This window comes from Microcebus murinus, chromosome 1 (assembly GCF_040939455.1).
Source record: "Microcebus murinus isolate Inina chromosome 1, M.murinus_Inina_mat1.0, whole genome shotgun sequence".
Classification (NCBI taxonomy): domain Eukaryota; kingdom Metazoa; phylum Chordata; class Mammalia; order Primates; family Cheirogaleidae; genus Microcebus; species Microcebus murinus.
Genome location: NC_134104.1, coordinates 155,048,357 through 155,068,375, shown reverse-complemented (window position 1 = coordinate 155,068,375; position 20,019 = coordinate 155,048,357). Strand labels below are relative to the sequence as shown.

The following is a 20,019-nucleotide window of genomic DNA, read 5'->3' as shown; positions in this document are numbered from 1 at the left end:
GAACCAGCAAAGTATCCAACAGGGTGCCAGACACAGGAACAATCTCAAACTCCCAGTCTCCAAGCCTGCCAGAGTGTCATCGAGGCTTTCCTTCTGCTGGAGCATCCCTGCCCTCTTCTGTGGCTGGAAGGGGCCTATCCCAGGCCTACACCCTCAGCCCTCCAGGGAGGCAAGCCTTTCTATAGATTGTCCCATCTGAAAGCTAGGGGCCCTGGGAAGTGAATGGGACTGACCTCTGACTCCCCACCCTTGGGAGCTTCTGGAACAGCCTTGATGACAGGAGTGGCAGGTTCAGCCTTCTTCCCCCCACTCTTTACTTTAGGAGTCCCAGGGGGTGGGGTAGCCTCTGGAGGTGGCTTCGGCACAGGCTCAGCTTTAGCAGGGACTCCTGTCTTCTTTTCCTGGGCACTGCTTGGGGTCCTGCTGGGTTCAGAGGCCTTGGGGGGCTTGGCCTGGGGGCTGGTCTTAGTAGGCAGAGGGCTGGCCTTGGTGGGTAGGGGGCTGGCCTTGGCGGGTAGGGGGCCTGATGGCTGGCCCATCCCCTGTGGGCCTTTCTGCTTCAGAGGGGCTGTTCCAGCTGCACGGTGAGGGGCCCCTGCAGGGGGCTGCTGTGAGGTGGGCAGCGGCATGGGGGTCGGCTCTCCCAGGCTGCCCTCCAGCAGCCGCTTAGTTTGGCAGTTCAGACAGAGCCACTCTGTTTTCTGCAAGGAAACAGGAGAAGGAGTTGATGAAAATTACAGACACTGTAGTACTCAAAGAATATTTCCATGATTATTTCTGTGACCTTAGAGAGAAGAAAGTCTTTCAAAGAATGACATTAAAGGCACAAAGAGTGAAAGACTGATCAACTTATTGCCTCCAAATGGTAAACTTCCCTGTCCTTAAGGTGGATATATACAAAGTCAAAATGCAAATAAACCAAAAAGAAAGGTACCTCCCTTAACCTATAGATAACTTTTCACATGGCCAGAAAAGGGGGGAGAACCATGGAGGATGGGAGGGTCTAGTCCCAAGCACAAGGGAAGCCATGGTCTCGACCTCAGGACGTGAACAGCTCCTAGTGGGCTGGTACGGAGTCCAGCAGTCGAGAGCCCGAGCAGAACAGGTTGGCATCCAGACATGCACTGCCCCTCCCCTGCTGCCTAGCTCTCAGGTCTGACATCATCCTTCCCCACACCTTTCCCAAGTAAGGGCTGGGTTGGGCAGGGTGCAGATGCCAAGGCCAGGGGACGCTGTCTGGGAGAAGCCCTGCTTGGTGAGGGGACAGGGGCCAAGCAAGCCTTCCTGCTCACAGCCCCAGCTCAGGTCACCTTTTCTAAGGCCTTTTCCTGTCCTGAGGGCTCTGGACTGTTCCTCTGATGGGAACTGTGGTTGGTGGCCCTTGGGCCAGGGGCCCTGCTCCTTCCAGAGTTGGGCTAAAATCCAATTCTCGACCATCAATCAGTCCACCACTCTCAGGGTCATCCACTCTGTTTCAGGCCCAGGGCTGGTGGCTAAAGATAGTCATGACTAAGACAGGCAGACAAACTGACAGATAGGGACTGACATGCAGCCTTCCTGGAGCCCACAGCCTCAAACAGGTCATTACAAGTATGACCAGGTATCAATGGTGAAGCCCCCAGAACACCAGAAGCTAAGTCCAAGTCCCCCAGCCCTAGCTGCCTATGCAGGGGTGGGGTTTGGGTACCTTGAGCCCTGAGTGAGTGATTCCTGCAGTAGGTCTGAGGCTGATGGGGGCATGTCTCCCAGGAGCTTCCTCCAGAGTCAGTCCTCCTCCTTGGCAGGATTTGAGGCCCTGCCCTAGCCTACATAGTGGGGTAGGTAATGAGGGCTACAAGGCAGGCCAGAGCAGGGCCCCACGGATATCTGTGCCTGCTCTCAACCCATGGGTGCAGAGCCTTGGCATGCCTTCCTTCCTGCTGCTATTCATCCTGGGTGTCCAGACACACAGGTTCCCACTAGCAGCTCTACCACTGGGATGGGCCATTATAAGAATCACAAGGTTACAGGGCCAGGGACAGGGGACATGAAACGGAGGTAACCCTTGGCAGCCCCAGGTGGGCTAATAGCCTCAGCACCCTCACCTCACTCATTGCCTCTCGGCCCAAGCCAGACCCTAGCCCACCTGGCAGAGCCTTGGAAATCTGGTATCCCCAGAGTGCCTGTCCTCAGCCTAGCATCCTCAGGCCAACATGGTAAATGATAGGTCAATGACTCTGGTTTTCTGCCCACAGAGCCATGCTCCACATCTCTGCTCTGGGCCTCAGCAGAGACCAGGCTGGGCAGGTGGCAGGACCCTGGTGTGTGCTGGGTGATAGCCTGCTCCACCAGCTTGTTTCTTGGTGTCTTGAGACTGCTTCCCTGAGACTGGAGCTCATGCTCTTCCCTGAGGCTCAACCCCATGCACAGGTCCCAAGCAGACGGATGGGGCAGTGCAGCCCAGCTGTGGAGGGGACCTTTAAGAAGCCTGACATGTACTCACCCTGTTCCCTGCAGGGCCCAGCCCTAGTACCACTTGAACCTCACCTGATGCTCATGTGTCCTCCACACAGACCCCTGTGAGGCAACAAGTCCTGGCCACTGGCTGGGCCTTAGGCTCACTTGGCTTGGCAGGGGCCACCCCAAGAGGTGGCTGGGGAGAACACTGGACAGGTTAAGACCAAGCCTTAAATGGACAGGGCATGGGAGAACATAGGAACTGATCCAGAAATCCTAGCCCACATGTCCCCAGCATCACCTGGGGACACAATGAAAATCCCCCTATGTAAGGGAGGACTGTGAGATGGCAAAAAGACCTTGGAGAGATGGCAGGGTTGTAGGCAGAGGCCAAGAGAGTATTCTGGAAATGAGCAAATAGCCCCAGCCCCAGCCCTAGGGGGATTAGGGACCATGGGGTTAGGACCTAGGCCCAGACACCAGGCTGGCCTAAGACAATGCCGCCCTGACTCTACTGTGGGGTCCTGTGTATGTCCATCCCAGGTTAGGCCTCTCAAAGTTTCGTTATCAGCCCTGGCCCTGGCCCTGGCCCACCTTGGTGGCTTGGCAAACCTCTGACCCCACCTCTAGCCTACAGACCCCATCATGGAAGCAACAGTCTAAATGAAGTATAGCACCTTGGAAGAGTAGTCTGGATGGAAGAGGCAGACCCAATGCCAAGTGCTCACAGCCAGCCCCTGCAGAGGCCTGCTTACCTGAGCCCAGAGGCCCAGTCCTCAGCAGAGTGTGTTACCTGTGGTCACATTCTCCCTGGGGCTATGCAGCTTCACACACTAATTCATGGAGGCAGCCAGATTGCATGTCGCCTGGCAGGCCCTCTTGCTCCTGGCTTTGCTACAGTAGGCAGTGAGGAAGGGAGAGCAGGCAGAGGACGCATGTGAAGCAAGAACTAAAAATAAATAGTTGGCCTGGCTGCTGGAGGCCCTTCCCAAGCCCTCTGGGGTGGGACACAGTTGCTGGGGCCCCAATTCTTTTATTCACTCTATTCTCACCTCCCCCAACCCCAATGTGCCCCCTAGGGACTTCTACCCCTGATCTTTCATTCCTTTGTTCTTACCCTCTCTTGTTCATTCATTCATTCCTTCACTGCAGTGTTTAGTCCCTCATTTATTCATTCGCTTGCACATTCTCTGTCACACTCTGCCTCACCGAGCCCAAGCCAGCCTGTCCTGGGGGAAGTGCTGCCTGCTTGCCCCTCTGCCGGGCCTCTTTGGCAAGTAGGCAGGGGATGGACAATGGGAGGCTCTGATGAACCCTTCTGCCTCCTCCCCCTGGCCAGTTCCTTTCCAGGCAGGAATGTACAAATGCCCCAAGGACAATCATTACCTAAAGGTGGAAGACACAGTGTGCATGCCATCAGATGGAGCTCGGTGGTTCAGGGTAGCACTATTTAGGGTGAGGAAGGGGAAGTGAGCTGACTGAGAGGTTCGATGGGTGCCCTACAGGCAGGTGAGACCCGCTGCCTTCTGGGACCACTGGCCAGTGTGCCTTGTGGGTGGCCTGGGCAGCCTAATGGGGCTGAGTTTGGTGCTGGGCATTCTTCCTTAACTGTCTGTCACTGTCTGAATTAGCCTACAGTCCACACAGTCTCTTCATTTGTGGAACTGGCTTGTGAGCCAGTCTGGTTATGGTGATACAATTTCCAATTGATACCCTATGACCAGCTGCCTGGCCCTACACACCCTATACACCTTTGGCCCTACACACCCTTGCCAGACCAGGGGCCAGTGAATGAGAACTCCAGAGAAAAGAATGCCTGGAGATAAAGGGCCCAAGACTCTGGACACTGGCCCACAGGCGTGGCCATCACTGGTGTTGCTGTTCCTCTCCTGACTCTGTGACCCTACCCGGCCCTATCCCTGGCTGTGCCGAAGCTCCTCCTTTCTGGGCCTCTGCCTCCCATTGAAGGAATCCTCCCTGGTGTCCATAGTATGTGCCCTTGAGGCTGAGCTGTGCTCCCTTCATGCCCTGATGCCAAATGTGTTCATTCCCTGTGAGGCATCCCTTACGACCAAGAGCTTGCACTAGTTACAGGCTCCATTTATACCCAGACAGTCAGTGGCTTGTAGAGACTCTTCCTTCCTCACACAGAGAGTCTCCTTTAGGACACCCTTGTTCCTGGCTCAAGAGCTGACTGTGTCAAGCCTTGCCTAAGCATCTGAGCTACAGCATCTCACCTGGTTCTCACAGAAACCTAAGAGGGAGTACATGGGAGGTAACAGGGCTCCCTGAGATCACTAGCCCCAGAGGCAGCCTGAGGCAGGTCGGGAGCAGAGATAGCTGCTGACTTGTCATCTGATGCCCCTGCTGCAGCTACTGCCCCGATAAGCCAAGTCCAGCTTCATGTACCCATGTGCCAGGCCCTTTGCCCAGGGAGGCTCGACTTCTCAAGGGTACAGCTGGAATGCTGGCAATTATAATGAGATAAGAAACTGGTAATGTTACTGTAACAATTCCAATTCCACTAATTTCTTCACAAACTCTATTTTGAACTAAAAGTCAATTAAAAATTAAGCCAGAGGGTACTATTATCCTTCAAAAAGATAAATAGGTTAAAAAATTGGAATCAACAACTCTTAATTATGAAATGACTCACTAAACAGCACTATGGTTATTTCTTTCAGAGGAAGTTTCAAATGGAAAAGGAATCCAATTTTACTGCCTCCTCTATTGTATGCTCTGGACTCACTATCCAAAAAGAAGAAAGATTTTCACAGCTCAGAGGTGTTGAAGAAAATTTCCAACCTACTGGGGAAAATTCCTAACCTGTTGGCCCGGATAGTTGGCTCTGGCCTCAGGTGGTGCCCCAGGAGGTGTACCAGGCCTGTGGGGAGCTGTGAGTGGGTCCCTCCCTCCTGCAGGCGCCGGCCTGCAGGCAGATACCGGTCCCCAGCCTCACACTGTGCACAGACACAGCACAGTCATTCTGAGCCTGGCAGGACAGCCTTGGCCGACTAAGGTGTGGGGAGAGATAGCCACAGCAGACCTACCCCTAGGACCTGGAGAAGGACCTACTGGCCCTACCACCTCACTCTCAAGGCAGGGGTTCTCAGGCACCTGAAAAATCAGAGGCCTCTAACCAAGAACACACAAAGTAGGTCACAGGGAAGCACAACATTGCTCAGAATGCCAAGTGGCTGTTTGCTGAGGTGAGATCAAAGACAGCCCATGGCCTGGTTAGGGGTCTCGGTGAAGAAAAGCAATGCTGCGAGGAGGGATGGAGACCACAACAAGCACCAGCCCCTCCCGCTCCCCACGGCAGGTGCCTCAAGAAGGTTTTGGTCATTGTGTGGGTAATGGAGGAAAAGCAAGAGAGAACTAAGGCTGTGGCTGTGGGAGGGAGAGCAGAGGCCAAATTCCTGTGACAGTGGCGAGGCAGAGCTGGCAGGGCTGGGTCCATGGGTGGATGCAGAGGGGAGACAGGAGGAGTTAAGGATGGCCTTGGGCTTCTGGCCTGCATCTCTGCTGGTGGATGGTGGTGTGGTGTAGAAACCAGGGGAAGGGGCATCATGGCTGCCTGTCCACACTTTCCTTAGAGCAGCCCTGGGTACTCTGGGGACAGTAGCATTGACAGACAGGGCCATGAGGAGAAAGGGGTTGGAGAGGCTTGCCATCTACTGACTGCTGTCAGGAGCTGCAGGCAGGGAAGCAGAAGGCCTGGGTTGGGGAGGAGATAGGACCAGGATGCCCATCAGCTTTGCTTTCTGGCCCATGGGACCTATCAGACCCTGCGGAGACAAGGGTAGTCCTGGCCAAGGAGGTGGCAGTGGGGCAGGACATAGAGACAGCAGGGCATGGTGGGGGTTGGGGAAAGGGAAACACTGGCCATGGAGAGAGAGAAGTTCTGGGGTCCAGGAAAGCCAGAACCAAGCAGCTAATGAGAGACCTAGATAAGAATCCAGATGTCCCATCTATAGTCAGCATATGACTGAAACACTACTGTTTGGGTCAAATCAGCACTTCCTGTGGCCTGGCTCAGGGGCTGCCAAAAGGAGCTGTCAGGAATGTTTATGCTCCTGGAAAGAGACGGTTTCTTCCTTCCCTCTATGCACATTCTGCTTAATGAGGAAATGTGGGCTGGAAGGCCTCTTGGGGACAAGAGTCCTCCAGGCCAGGTCAACTCAGCAGTCCACTGGGGCTCACAGTCCCTCAGTGTCAGAGTGCCCCACTAGACTGGCAGTGAGCTTATGCCTAGAGATCTCCGGGCAAAGCAGCCAGCTGGGGTTTCCTAGTCCTACGGTGACTTATCCCTGGTCCTCTGGTGACCCTTGGTGCAGCCCCCAACCCAGCTAGCCAGGAAAACTGTCCTACAGTGAGCCACTGGACCTAGAGGTTGGAGAGGTGGCAGTGTGGGGCCTGGAGGACCACATGGGTGTCACGTGAGGAGGTCACCTGTCTTATTCAGAGCTGTCCCTCCCTGAACATTGGAAAGCATGGCCTTTGGTGGCCTAAGCAGTCTTCCTAGTCACACAGGGCTCCCATAGGAGCTTCCATGGAGGCCCAGCCCAAGGGAAGTCAGAACAAGGTGCCACAGAGACGATGGCAACACCATGCTCTCCTCTCTTGTCCCATCCCAGCCAGAGGGGTTTGTACTCCACACACAGCCATCAGCCCACTATCAGCCATGCATGGCCCAGTCCAAGAACCCAAAGGACCCAGGTAGCTGCCTGTGTGCAGGAGGCAGGGGCCTTGGCTTGAATGTCTCCTGACATGACACAGCTATGCCCAAGTCAGCCACGTGGGGTTCACATGGGTGGACCTAGGCAGTGGACAGTGGGCAAGGGGGTAGATGGAGGAGCAGAGGCAGACTCTAAGCCTAGGCCAGTCTAGAAGGGTACTTCACCCTTCTGAGCCTTCCAGACTGGGCTATAAGCTTCATGAGAACACAGGGCCTAACACTGGGCCTCCTGCTCCCTCCCACCTGACTCTGCACAGTGCCCAGTGCCCTTCTCTGGAGCAGGGACTGCAGGGAGACTGGCCCCAGCTCTCCCTCAAACTTTCCTATAGATAAGAGGAGTATCTCTGATCATCCCCACAAATAGCCCCAAGGAGAGCCCATGCCCAGCAAGGGAAAAATATGTGGACCAAAGGCTGTGGCTTTGACAAGTAGACATCAACAGTCATGACCTCGGAAGGGAGGATCGAGAGTGGATACCAGCTGGCTGGACTACAGCCTGGGCAGTGGGACATGGCCTACCCTACTGTGAGAAAGCCTCCTAACCCACCCTGGGCACGGGGCACAGCCCTTTGTCCCATGACCCTTCAACTCTTTAGTCTGAGGGTCACAGATCAAGGGTAGGGTGGGGCCTCAGGTTCTCCCTACCTGAACAGGGGAGGTTGGTTTCTTTCATCAGGGCCATGTCCATGGTAGTTGAAAATGGGGAGGCCATCTCAGGGCCTCTTGAGCCTGGCTGCCTCTGGGATCAGCCTCAGAGCACTGGTCAACTGGTCAGAGGCAGTAGGCACAATTACCCCCACCCACTGTGTCAGTTAGTTCTCCAAATGGAAGGATTTGGGCCTGAAGTAGGGACAGGAAAGGGAGCAGAACCCCTCTGCAGCATCAGCTGTGTAGGGGCAGCTCTGTGACTGCTGCAAAGCCAAAACTCTGCAGCCTTTCTGGCTCCCATGCCCCCTATTACCCCAGGCATTGGCACCTCATCAAGGCTCAAGGGAGCATGCTTAGTCTAGCTCTCTTACCTCCACCAGGTGGGGTGTTGGGTTGAAGCCACACAGGTTGCACACCTGGAGCTTGCAGGTGGTGCAGGTGTTATAGTTGGCTGGGCCCTTGCTGCCCACGTTGAGCTCGGCTTGGCACAGTGGGCAGGTAGCCCTTTCCTTCGGCATGGTCTTTGGCTTGGCAGCAGTCTTGGATGCTACCTGATGTTCTGCTCTGCCATGTTTTGGACTGGTTGCTCCCCCAGTTTTCGGCAGGGCTCCAGGCCCTGATCCAAGACCTGTTCTAGTCCCAGGCTCAGTTTTGGCTCCAGGTGCTGGCCCAGGCCCGGGCCCTGAGCCTGGGGGTCTTGGGCCGGCCTCCTTGCTGGCATCACTGAAGACGATCTTGGGTGGCCCCTTGCTGGGGGCAGGCTGGCCTTGAGGTTCAGCCTCGGGCTGCACAGACATGAGGGTGCTCGCCTGGGTCAGCAGCGATGCGCCGAGGCCAAAGAGCTTACCAGTGAGGCCCTCCTGGGTCTGCTCGGCAGCACCAAGCCCAGAGGGCACTGCAGTGGCACTTTTGGCCAGGGCCTCTCCTGCAGGTGGCCTGGGCTCAGCTGTGGAAGGCTTGGAGGGGAGAGGGGGCTGAGGAGACACCCTCCCCACCTCCGGAGGGGCAGCTGCTTGGGCAGGCCCCGGCACTGAGGTGGCCCTGGCTGTCTCAGCCTGGCGGGGGCCAGGCTGTGGTCCCGCTGGACCCCGAGATCTTTCTTGCTCTGGCTTCCCCAGAGGCTGTTTGGCTGGGGAGTGGGCAGGAGACAGGGCTGGGGAGTGCAGCTGCTGCTGGCTCTTGGAGCGAGGCGCAGTGGTCATGTCCATTCCCAGAGCCCTCTGCATCTGACAGTTCAGACAGAGCCACTCCTTCACCTGAGGAGAGAAGCAAAATAGTGAGCAGGGTGGCCGGGGTGGGTGGTGCTCATGGCCCAGGCCAGTACAGGCCACATAGCAGCCAGGGCTGACTCCTAGCACATCAAGCCCTGCTTAGGTGTTTCTGGGCTGCTGGGGGCAGGGGTGAAGGACAGGTGGCATTCCTCTGCCCTCTAGGAGCTTCCAGGCATATAAGGCAGGGCAGAGGCAGTCCCACACTCTCCTGCCCACCCCCAACCATCAACTCATGGCCTGCCAGATGTTCCTGCTTGAGAGTCTTCCCCCTTGAGAGTCCTCTCCTTGAGAGTGCTCCCAGCATCCAATGGCTGAACCTCAGGGTCTATGTGCATCATGCCATCTCCACATCCCCTCACCATTCCATGCTGCCGTCCTCCCAGATGGATGATCCCAGTAGCCTTCAACGGGTCATTCTCCTTCCCCTGCTTCCCCCTCAGGCCACTTTCACACAGCAGCCAGAGAGATCTTTTAAAACGTAAATCAGGAAGCCCTAGAGCAGTGCCTATGGGCAATCTCAAGAATGAAAAATCTTGAGCACAAAATAAGTAATTGCAAAGTAATGCAATGTAAGTGACTGATGTAAGTAGAATGAAATAAGCTCTTTTTTTTTCTTAAGGAAGACATATTTTTAAAGAAAATGGGATAATTCATGCTTCTGGAACAAACAAGTCACATGCTGCTATTCACATGATAAATGTGCAGTTTCTCCCTGTCATGAGCCCTGTACAGGGATGGGCATGTGACCTGGCAAACGGGACCAATTAGAGCCCTCCGCAATATTAGGTAAATGAACAGCAGAGAGGGGTCTTTTTGCCTTTCCCTTTTGGATTACTAGTCAGCAGGATGTAGCCTTGGAGTGGTCACCAGCCTTCTGTCCCAAAATGCAGAGCGGTACTAGGAATGAAGTCAACAGATGATAGGAATTGGAGTCAAGAAAAGGAGAAAGGAGCATATCTGATGACTTCATTGAATTCCCTGGATTTAGCTACACTTTAAGTCTACCCTTGGACTTCCGGTTACATGAGCCAATATTTTTTCCTCCAAAAAGCCCACAAGTAAATCAGAGCATATCACTTATAGGCTTAAACCCCTCTAAGGGGATAACCCCTCTAAGTGGATCCCCATCACACTATGGGCACTCTACCATGGTCCCATGATCCACCCTAGCCCACCCTTCTCTCTGGCCACTTTTCCCGCCATCTCTCATTGGCTGTCTCACCCCAGACCCCCTGGCCTTCTGTTCCACCCAGCAGTCCTCTGAGCTCACATCTGCACCAGGGCCATTGCACTCACCATTCCCTCTGCCCCTCGGCCCATCTGGCGGTGCAGGTTTCAGATCAGGTATCACTTCCCCACCAGGGCCTCCGCCTACCCACAGTCTAACACCCCCCAAGTACTCTGTGAAATCCCTCCAGCTTATGTTCTTCACAGTGCTTATGCTTTTCCACAGTGTATGCTAACTTGTTTACTGGGTGTTTCTTATTCTCCCAACCACCCTGTTGACAGGGTGTTCTCAGGGCCATGCACAATGTATGGCACAGAGCAAGGCTCACCCCAGAGAGGCTTGCTTGTGGGATCAATCTTGACAACTTAGTAATGCAGGGCACAGCTCCCATGAGGCTGAAGCCATGAGATTTTGGGCCTCCTTATCATCGAGCAGAGCCGAGGCCGGAGAGCAAGGCTGTTCCCTGTCTATGGTTGCAGCCGGAGGTTCTGAATGTACCCTGCTGGGCCAGTTATCACCAGAGAAAGGTCCAGTTTCATCCCTAGGGCAGAAGGTCCCTTTTGCTCATCCTCAGGGTGCCTCCAGCCCTGCTCTGTCTTGAGGCCCCAGGGCTGCACTGCTGCTGCTGCGGGCTCACTTGCCAGTTGAGGAGCCTGGGCTCAGGTGTCTTGCCCCAGCAACCCAAGAACAGCATCCAAGAAGGGAGAGAACACTTCACATTCGTGGGTACCCCTTATGCCAAGCACCACACAGGGCATGTTCATAGGCGTTCTCTCGTTTTGTCCTCACAGTAGAGGAAACTAAGATCTGAGATGTTTCAGCGACATGTTCTTGTGGTTACCTGGCAAGGAAGTGTCACTGCTGGCAAGACTGGCCCTGACAGCCCTGCCCAGTTCCTGATCCACAGCCTGGAGCCTGGTGCCTTCTGCAGCCCCACCTCTTCCAAAGGCCACTCAGCTTCATGCAAGCCAAGTCAGGGGTCTGGAAGTCACCCCTGAAAACACTGGCAAAACACCCCCAAAGACCAAGCCCAGCTCTAGAAACTCTAATAACAGTTGTGCCAAAGCACTGAGGTGTGAAGCCATCTCTTCAGCTGGGAACTGTTAACCCACTCAGATGCTTTTTAAGATCCAGTGCAGCTTTATCTGTTTGGGCAGAGAAAGCCACAATTTCAGTCCCTGGGACCTAGTCTAAAGACCCCTTTAAAAAGGTCCTTCTTGGCAGGGAGAGGCTCAGTCCCATCAAAGTGGGAGTTCCCAAGGCCAGGCCATTTGTATTCATCCTGAGAGGGACCCTGGGAAGGGATTACCCCTGTAAGAGGAGGCCCAGCCTCTGGCCCAGGCTGGCAACCACAAACTCAGTTCCTGTGGTGGGTACCCAACCCACACTCAAGATTCCATCTCTATCATTCACGTGTGGGCTGAAGCATGCCCTGAGGTGAGAATTCCTGGGAAAGGGGATCTGAGGAGGTGAGGATCCTTATCCTGGGGCTTTGGGGTAATCTTCCCTTGGGTTCTGGACAGGGCTGAACAAAGGCACGTGCTAAAACTCCTGCACTCACTACCAGAACTTTCTTTTCTCCAGCCCCCGTCACACAGGCTGTGTCACAGGCATCTCACTTAAAATAGAACCTCTCCAAGAAAGGATGAAACGCCCCTCAGTGACTCATCGCCCAGATGGGCACAGCTATTTCTATCCAGCCTCTTTCAGACGGTGAGGAGCCTTCACCGTGCCCTCCCCACAGCTCCTCCCAGCTCAGGCCCAGCATGCAGGCCTCCGAAGGAGGACACTGGCTGAGGGAGCTCTCTGAACCCAGCAAGACTTCCCTCTCTTTGCCTCCCCCACAGATCCCCAGGAGTTTTCTGGGAGGGGCACATCTTCAGCCTTTTCTTCCCTACTCCAAGGTCCCTGTCCCCATGCTAGGGGGATGGAGGCTGTCCACTGCACGGGGAGAGAGACAATGGCTGTGCACCCCCAGCTCACCTGCCCACCCAGACTGGATGAACATGGACGGTCTCGTGGCAGACTCCCCTGGCCTTGGGACTGGCAGCAGTTATACCCTTCCTTACCTGTACACTGTGATGTCTCCTCAGGAGGCTGAGCCCTGAAGGGCCCCTATGGCTCCTAGGCACCCTCCAAGCTGGCTGCCCACTAGAATCAGAGGGACTGGCCTTTTACCACTGTGACAGGAAACCTCTCTTAGGGTCTTGCTGTCTATGAACCTGACCTGGCACATGGCCAGGAGATGGGCAAGCTACCAACCACAAGCCTCATGTCCCAGAAGCCAGAGGTAGAACTGGGCAGACATCCCAGGGCTACCCTAAGGTAGATGGCTCTGCCAGGTACCTGCTTTTATCATGCTGACCCTTGTCAGCAAGGAAGCCTACCGTGCCATTTCCAAGGGCTGGCAGGGACTTCCATGGAAGCCCATGCACTCTGGCCAGAAGGGGCTTGTGTCGCAGTAAGGATGGAAAGTGTGGCATGCAGGGTCAAGAGGTGATTTGGGAGGTGGAGGAAGCACAAGCTACAGGCAAATGGTTTCATAAGGAGGCACTGCTCACTCTTCCAGGGGCCTGCTGGGGATCTTGGAAGGCAAGGCCCATGGGTTCTGTGACTCTGAGAGGACTGTCTCTCTGAGAAGAGTCTTTCCCAGCTGCTCCCTTACTCAAACTGTTCAATGTGAAGAAGGGCAGCTAAGGCAGCACTGCCCATCAAGGATGCAGAGGCCTGGAGACCAGGCTGGGACCCTATGGACCACAAGCTGGATGGGCAGACATGATCTGTCTGCAATGGCCACTCCCTGCTGCTCCCTCCACTGGGCTCTGGTGCAAGGAGCACAGTTCTGGGAAGAGCTTCTATATCTTCCCTGCAGGCACACTGGTCACACTGAGACCTATCATCCTATGTCTCAGCCCCAAAGAATGGGATCCAGCCTTCTCATTGTCACCCCCATGGCTGTCAGGAAGCTTTGAGGGCCCCCAGCAGTAACATGTTCTCATCCCACTCCCCTCCCCCAACCCCCCAGCAAGGAGGAAGGAGGGTTGCAGATGTCACTTAGCCTCTTTCCTGTGGAGAGAGGCGGCTTGCCTCTGAGCCCCAGCCCTCCCTGGGAGAGCAGGCGTTCAGTGTGTCGGATCACTCAGCACTGACATCATGCCTGATGCCGCATTCATGCTTTCCATTTTGGTACAAGTTGAAACATCACAGAAACAGCTCATAAAGGAGCCCTCCCTGCTGATGCCAAAGCCAGAGGTTCCTGGGAGGGCCCCCTGGCCAGCGTGACTACATGCCTTTCTGGGCTATGAGTCACTGGCCAGGTCTCCACAGGAGGAATATATCTCCCTGTAACCCCTGGACAAGCAGGGTAGACCAGAGGAGGGAGTCAGGGCTGGCCTGGGCCCTCACACCGCCACAGCAATGGCCACGTCACCTGCCCCCTCCAGCACCCTGCTGTCCCATGTCTGCTAATGGTCTGTTTCACCTGTCAGCTGGCTGACTTCAGGCTTAGGGAGCAGGCACCATAGGGTCCCAGAGGACAGGGGCACTTTGACCTAGAGCTGGACTAGCCAGGCATGGCCCACAGGGGAGGCCTGTGCCAATCTATCAGGTCAGAGCCCTGAGGGAGGCCTTGGGAAACTGCTTAGTACCTGCAGCCAGGATTTAGGGAGTGGGGACAGAACCTAATCACTCCTTGGAGCTGGAAGGCCTCACTGGCCTGGAGCTCCACGAAAGGGAGAGAACCCATCTCCTTGCTGATCCCTGGACACATCTACCTCTCTTCCACCCAGTATCCCTCGACTCCCCCTGCACTGCTCGGACGGCCTCCCTGTCCACTATGCACTGATACACCCTGTCTATGATCGCCAACTCCTCTACCTTCTCCCACACACTCTTCTTGGCCCCTAGTTTCTCTCTCCAGGAGAGGCCGTGCTCTCTGGACTTGCCTCATCCTCTCTTTAAAATCCCGGGGACCCTCAGGGCTCATTCCTTGGCTTCCCTACTCTTCTCTCCTCCAGGCTTCTGTTGCCCACCAGGCCCCATCAGTCCTTGGCCCTTGCCTCCTAGGCTCCCACCAAATGATACCCCCAGTCAACACAGGTGGCTGGCGACCCTCATGGGACTGACCCCTGGCACCTCCTCAAAGCTCACTGACTGGAACATTTAAGCTTGGTACATTTCATTATACATAAATTTTACCTAAAAAAAAAAAACTTAAATAAACACTGAGCTCTAGTTAATGATATGCTTGCTGAAGTGTTTAGTGGGAAGTATACTGATCTCTGCAACATACTTTGCATTTCAACAAAAGATAAGATGAATGGATAGATGGACAGAAGGACAGATGAACAGAAAGATGGATGTGTGATAAAGCCAGGAGTAATGGGTTAATTATAAATCCAGGTGATAAATTTGTGAGTGTTCCTTGTATAATTCTTTCAACTTTTCTGCAGGCTTGAAAATGTTCATAATATGATGTTGGGGAAAAAAAGAGTTGTCCACCTGGTTGTTCCATGTTGCTCCCCATGGCAAGGCACCAAGGGCTCCTCTGATGGGCTCCTGGCAGTTGGCTCCCCACCACCACCCAAGACACTCTCCCCTCCACTTGCTGGCCTTTCTGCTCTTCTCTGCTATCCTTTCCAACCATCTTTGCTGGGTTCTTTTCAGTGTTGGGGAGCCCAGATCCTGGCACCTCTTCTCTCTGCCCACATCTCTTCCTGTGGCACTTTAAATGTCACTATATGCTTGTGAATCTCAAACAAAGGTCTCCATCTCAACCTGTATGCTGCGTGCCAGAGTCTTAGATTTGTCAGGCTCCTTCAACTTGATATGGCCCAAATAGAAAAATTCTCCATCTCCATCCCCTACCCTCCATGTTCAATTCATTTCCAAAACCTGTCTGTTTAGCCATGAAAATATATCAGGAATCTGTCACAGCTCTCCATAGTCATCATCACCACTCCCCCAGCCCCAGCCTCTCCACCCCCTCTGGCTATTCACAGAGCAGCTGAGGGGTGGGGGTATTTGTCTGTGTGTGTATATGTGTGTGTGGTGGTGTTTTAGTACACACATATCCAAGTATGCATGCAGGTTAAAATAAATATAACATGAAATTTGTCATTTTAAGTATATAATGCAAGGGTATTAATTATATTCATAATGTGCAAACATCACCGCAATCTATTTCCAGAGGGTTTTAAAGTTTTTGTTATTTTTTTGTTGTGATAAATTATATATAACATAAAGTTTACTATCGTCACCATCTTTAAGTATACAGTTCAGTGGTATTAGATATATTCATAATGTTGTGCAACCATCACCATCATCCATCTCCAGAATTGTTTCCATCCTGTAAAACTGAAACTCTGTATCTGTGAAATAGTAACTCTCCATTCCCCTCCTACCCCTGGACCTAGCTTGCTCCTGGGTTCTCACATGGACCAAGCATGTCCCCTCAGGCCTCCCCTTCTTCCATCTGTCTCTTATCCAGCTCCAGTCCAACACTCTACAGCCTAATGCCCCATTGTCAGAGAAGCCCCCAAGAATCATGCCCACCTTTCTCCTAGTCCTCCTGAGCCCTGACCCCATGTGTGACTGTGTGTTTGCTTGTGTGGTTCCTGGTCTGCCTCCTGCACTGACCTGAAGGCTCCACAGGGCTGAGCAGCACATCTGCTTTGCTCTGCCTGTTTCTCTAGTGTCTAGGACAATTCCCAGCTTATCATAGGCCCCAAAAAGCATTTGTGGAGGGAGGAAAAGATGGGAAGAAGGGAGAGGGCCACCCTCTGACTAAGTGGGATAAGCAGCCCTGTCCAAGCCAAAGTCTGGGCAAAATAAAGAATAGGAACAGTAAAACCAACAGGTTACCAGCCAGCAACTGGTTGCTTTACCAAGATTTCCTGTTCTCTGCTTCTTCCTGCCTCTGGCTCTCTCTCCACCACATCCCTTTCGTGCCTCTCCTCTCGTGTGCCTTCTTCCCCTTCTTCCCACCCCCAGTTTATTTATTTCTCTCCCTCTCTATTTTTTTACGATTTAAAATTTTTTTTATATTATATACATATTTCTTGAGACAGGGTCTTGCTCTGTTGCCAGGCTAGAGTGCAGTGGCATCATCACAGCTCACTGTGACCTCAAGTTCCTGGGCTCAAGTGATCCTCCTGCCTCAGCCTCCTGAGTAGCTGGGACTATAGGCACACGCCACCATGCCCGGCTAATTTTTAAAAAATTTGTTGTAGAGGTGGAGTCTCTCTATGTTGCTCAGGCTGGTCTTGAACACCTGGGCTCAAGTGATCCTCCCACTTTGCCCTCCCAAAGTGCTGGGATTACAAGTGTAAGCCACCATGCCCAGCCCTACTTATTTCTCTTTTTCTCTACCATTTTTACTCCATTCTCTTTTCATTCTGTTTCCTTTGCCCTCACATATGAAAATAAGTGTTTTAGGGATAAAATTTCATATTTTCTGTTCTAAATTAATTTTATCTTTATTCTTAGCTAACCTTATAGCCCTCTTTCCTAGCTAAAAGGTACAGTTCCACATCTGATGGCTCTAGCACAGTTGTCTCTTCCTCATGTCCCCACTGGCTCTGGCCTCTATCCTGTAGTGGTCCAAGTGAGTAGGCCGAAAGTCCTGTCTCCTGGGAACATAGTCTACCTGGGGCATGTACTAGTAGCAGGGCTGGCTACCCTAGGGCTGACTTAAGTTTGGAGGGCATTTCCCTATGGACTTGGAGATTGTTTAGGTCAAAGTAACTACCCTAAAGCAAACTCTCCAAAGATTAGACATGTGGTGAGTGAAAGGCCTCCTAAAGGGCCTGCCACCTAGAGATGCATTTCCATTTTTTTGGAGGTGGGGAACGGAAGGCTGGGCACATGTGCAGACACCTCCTCTTGAGCCAAGTACAGAGGAGGATGCCTTTGCCTCTCCTCAGTGCACTGCTGGTCCCATGTCCTGACACCTGTTCCTCATTCCTCTCTGGCCCAGGCAGCAATGTGTCCAGGAAGGAGCAGAGAGAAAGGGACAAGGCTGCTGGCGGCAGTGGAGGAATCTGTGTTGAACTCACAGCACCACCCCCGGGCCATCTGGTGCCCTGGTCCTTTCTGAAAAGGAGTGGGATGCAGGCAGCAGAAGGAGAGACTCGCAGCCACTGCATCGTCTCCCTCCCTTCTCCATGCCACCCACCCTGGGTAATTGCCTGAGCCCAAGGCTTCCCATTGGGTAGAAGCGAGGGGTGCAGTGGGATAAACATCTTTGGCCTGGTCTCAGCAAAGTTCAGTCCTTGGAACAGGTCTGGGGAGGGGGTGGCAAAGTGAGTCTCACTCTCTTGCCCGGGCTAGAGTGCAGTGGCATCATCATAGCTCACTGCAGCCTCAAACTCCTGGGCTTAAATGATCCTCCTGACTCAGCCTTCCAAGTAGCTGGGACTATAAGCATGTGTCACCATGTCCGGCTAATTTTTTTAAAATTTTTCTGTAGAGATAGGCTCTTGCTATGTTGCTCATGCTGGTCTTGAACTCCTGGCCTCAAGCAGTCCTCCTATCTTGGCCTCCCAAAGTGCTAAGACTATAGGCATGTACTATCATGCCAGCTAATTTTTCCTATTTTTTGTACAGACAGGATCTTGCTATGTGTAGTTTTCTTAGAAAGGCTTAGATTCTGACTAGAGCAAGGAGAATGGGAAGCAGATAGAGGTCTGGATCTGGTAGGCTGGGGATGGGGTAGCAGTCCTGCCGCTCCTCACTTTTAGGTGGTGCTCTGGGAGCACTCAGCTGCTGGTACTGGAAGCATGGGCTTGCAGGCAGCCCTGCCTCGGCACTGCACTCACTCCTGGGATGCTGCTGTCAGGGTGAGGACAGGCTTGCATCTGGAGGACTGCCAGGCTAGGAAGCGCTGCTGGGGCCACTCCAAGTGGAGCGGGGGGCCCATGAGAGGCTGGCAAAAGCAGGCTGTGTTGGCCCCAGCCACTGCTCACTTCCCCAGCAGCTAACTCCCATCTCTACTGCCCACCCTGAGAGCGCCTTCCATCTAATACCAGCTGGCTCATGCCCACGCCTAGACTTCTACCCACAGCTACCAGAATAGAGGCCTGACATGGGCAACAAAAGCCTCCCTTCTGGTGCAAAATGGGGTGGCAGGCCCAAATGTAAGCCACTGGAGAGTGGAAAGATGGACTAACAGGCCTGAGCAGGCAGGGACATCAGCAAAGCCACTAAGGCGAGTGCCTGGACTCCTACTTCTCCTGTGGAGAAATCTGATATTCAGAAAGTTTAAGGTACTTGTTCAAAAACCTACATCTAGGGAGAGAACAGAAGAACCATCTTCCTGCTTTCTCCCCATCACTAGGGCCTGAATGCTAACACCTCTGGCCTCCCGGTGTCAGTGCCTTGTCAGAGGGAGCAGCTCAGAACCAGCCCCTTGCACATGCGCAGAAACTCGGGCCAGGCAGGAGCTCAGCCCAGAGACACCAGGGTGATCCTAGAGACAGCCTTCTTGGCTGATGTAACATCAAGTTAGAAGTGGCCAGAACAGATGTGGTCTGACCAAGACACATCTAACAGAAGGTGTGTGAGCAAAATCTGAAGATTTGTTTTCTCGTCATGTGGAAGCAAGACCAGAGAAGTGAATCTGCTTTTAGCAAAGGGACAAAGAGCAGTTATACTAGCCTGAGAATTATACTTTGCTACCCCTCAGGAAAATACGCTGAGGGTTATTTTTCCTTGACAAAAACACCACTGAAAGCCAACTCTGGGGAAGCAAAGGTTCTGCCTAGAGATCCCCAACAGAAAAGGGCATCCACCATATGTGCACTTGGAGAACAGACTAGGTCAGCATTTCCCAAGCTGGGTGCCATGGAACAGCAGCTCCTGACATGTTCTGTGGAAACAACTCTGGGAAAGGCTGCCAACTACAGCACTGTCTTGGAGCTCCACAATGCCCCTTAGGATGCTGAAAACCCGGAGACATCCCACAGCAAAGAACCCATTTCTTTTGTCTGGCCCAGCATTTGTTTGAAGTACTTGAAGTACTAGGCCTGCTCACCAAACCTGCAGTAGGTTTGAAGCCCTCTTTCCTCCTGGCTCTGAGCCTCGGCTTCCTCTCAGAACAATGAGGCAGATGGACTGAGTATGTCCAAGGTCCTCCTACTCTGCTATTTTTCCAGGCACCAGCCAAAGGCTAGCTCCCTTCCCACTACACTGAAGGTCTGGGCCTGATGGAGCAGAGACGGGCCACCATGTGTGGCTCTTCCTCAATCCCTGCCCACCTCAACCAAAGCTGTGCAGGTGCTGCAGCTCAAGTGAGCATCTTGAGGGAGCTGGAACCCAGAGAGGTGAGGCCAGCACAATGAAGGGATGTCCCACAGCATTGTGGGCCACCTGCCAAGCCTCCGTGCTCCTGTGAGACCAGGTGCTTTGGCTTTTCACTGGCAGAAGCACACAGGTGAGCTTCCCTGGACTTCATCACACTGTTCTAAATACTGAACAGCAAACACTTACCTAACTGATCAGTGCACGATGGGCCTGTTTCTAATCACAGATGCAATAATCACGAGCATGCACGCCTCCTCAGGAAGCCCCCACACTCCAGGAGCAACTCCAAAGGCACTGAGTCATCTCCCCACACCAACAGCTCCTTCCTCGGAATCTCACACTTACCTCTCAAAAACCACACATCCCACACCCACAGCACCTCATGGCATATATAGACC

The 20,019-nt window shown here is 53.5% G+C and overlaps 2 protein-coding genes across 3 annotated transcripts in view; one reads left to right on the top strand and one right to left on the bottom strand.

The window, feature by feature from the left end:
• Positions 1-20,019, bottom strand: part of BSN (bassoon presynaptic cytomatrix protein) — a 100,403-nt gene that overhangs the window by 21,104 nt on the left and 59,280 nt on the right. For both annotated transcript variants that reach the window (XR_012921483.1, XM_076007709.1), the window contains exons 3-4: positions 8,194-9,078; positions 234-701 (exon numbers count right to left, since the gene is read on the bottom strand). Coding sequence is in view for 1 of the 2 variants with exons in the window: in XM_076007709.1 (XP_075863824.1) it covers positions 234-701; positions 8,194-9,078 (1,353 nt within the window). In the remaining variant the exon portion in view is untranslated. The remainder of the gene's footprint in view (positions 1-233; positions 702-8,193; positions 9,079-20,019) is intronic.
• Positions 4,704-20,019, top strand: part of GPX1 (glutathione peroxidase 1) — a 266,951-nt gene continuing 251,635 nt past the window's right edge. The window contains exon 1 of the mRNA XM_012771266.3: positions 4,704-4,711. The gene's annotated coding sequence lies outside the window, so the exon portion shown is untranslated. The remainder of the gene's footprint in view (positions 4,712-20,019) is intronic.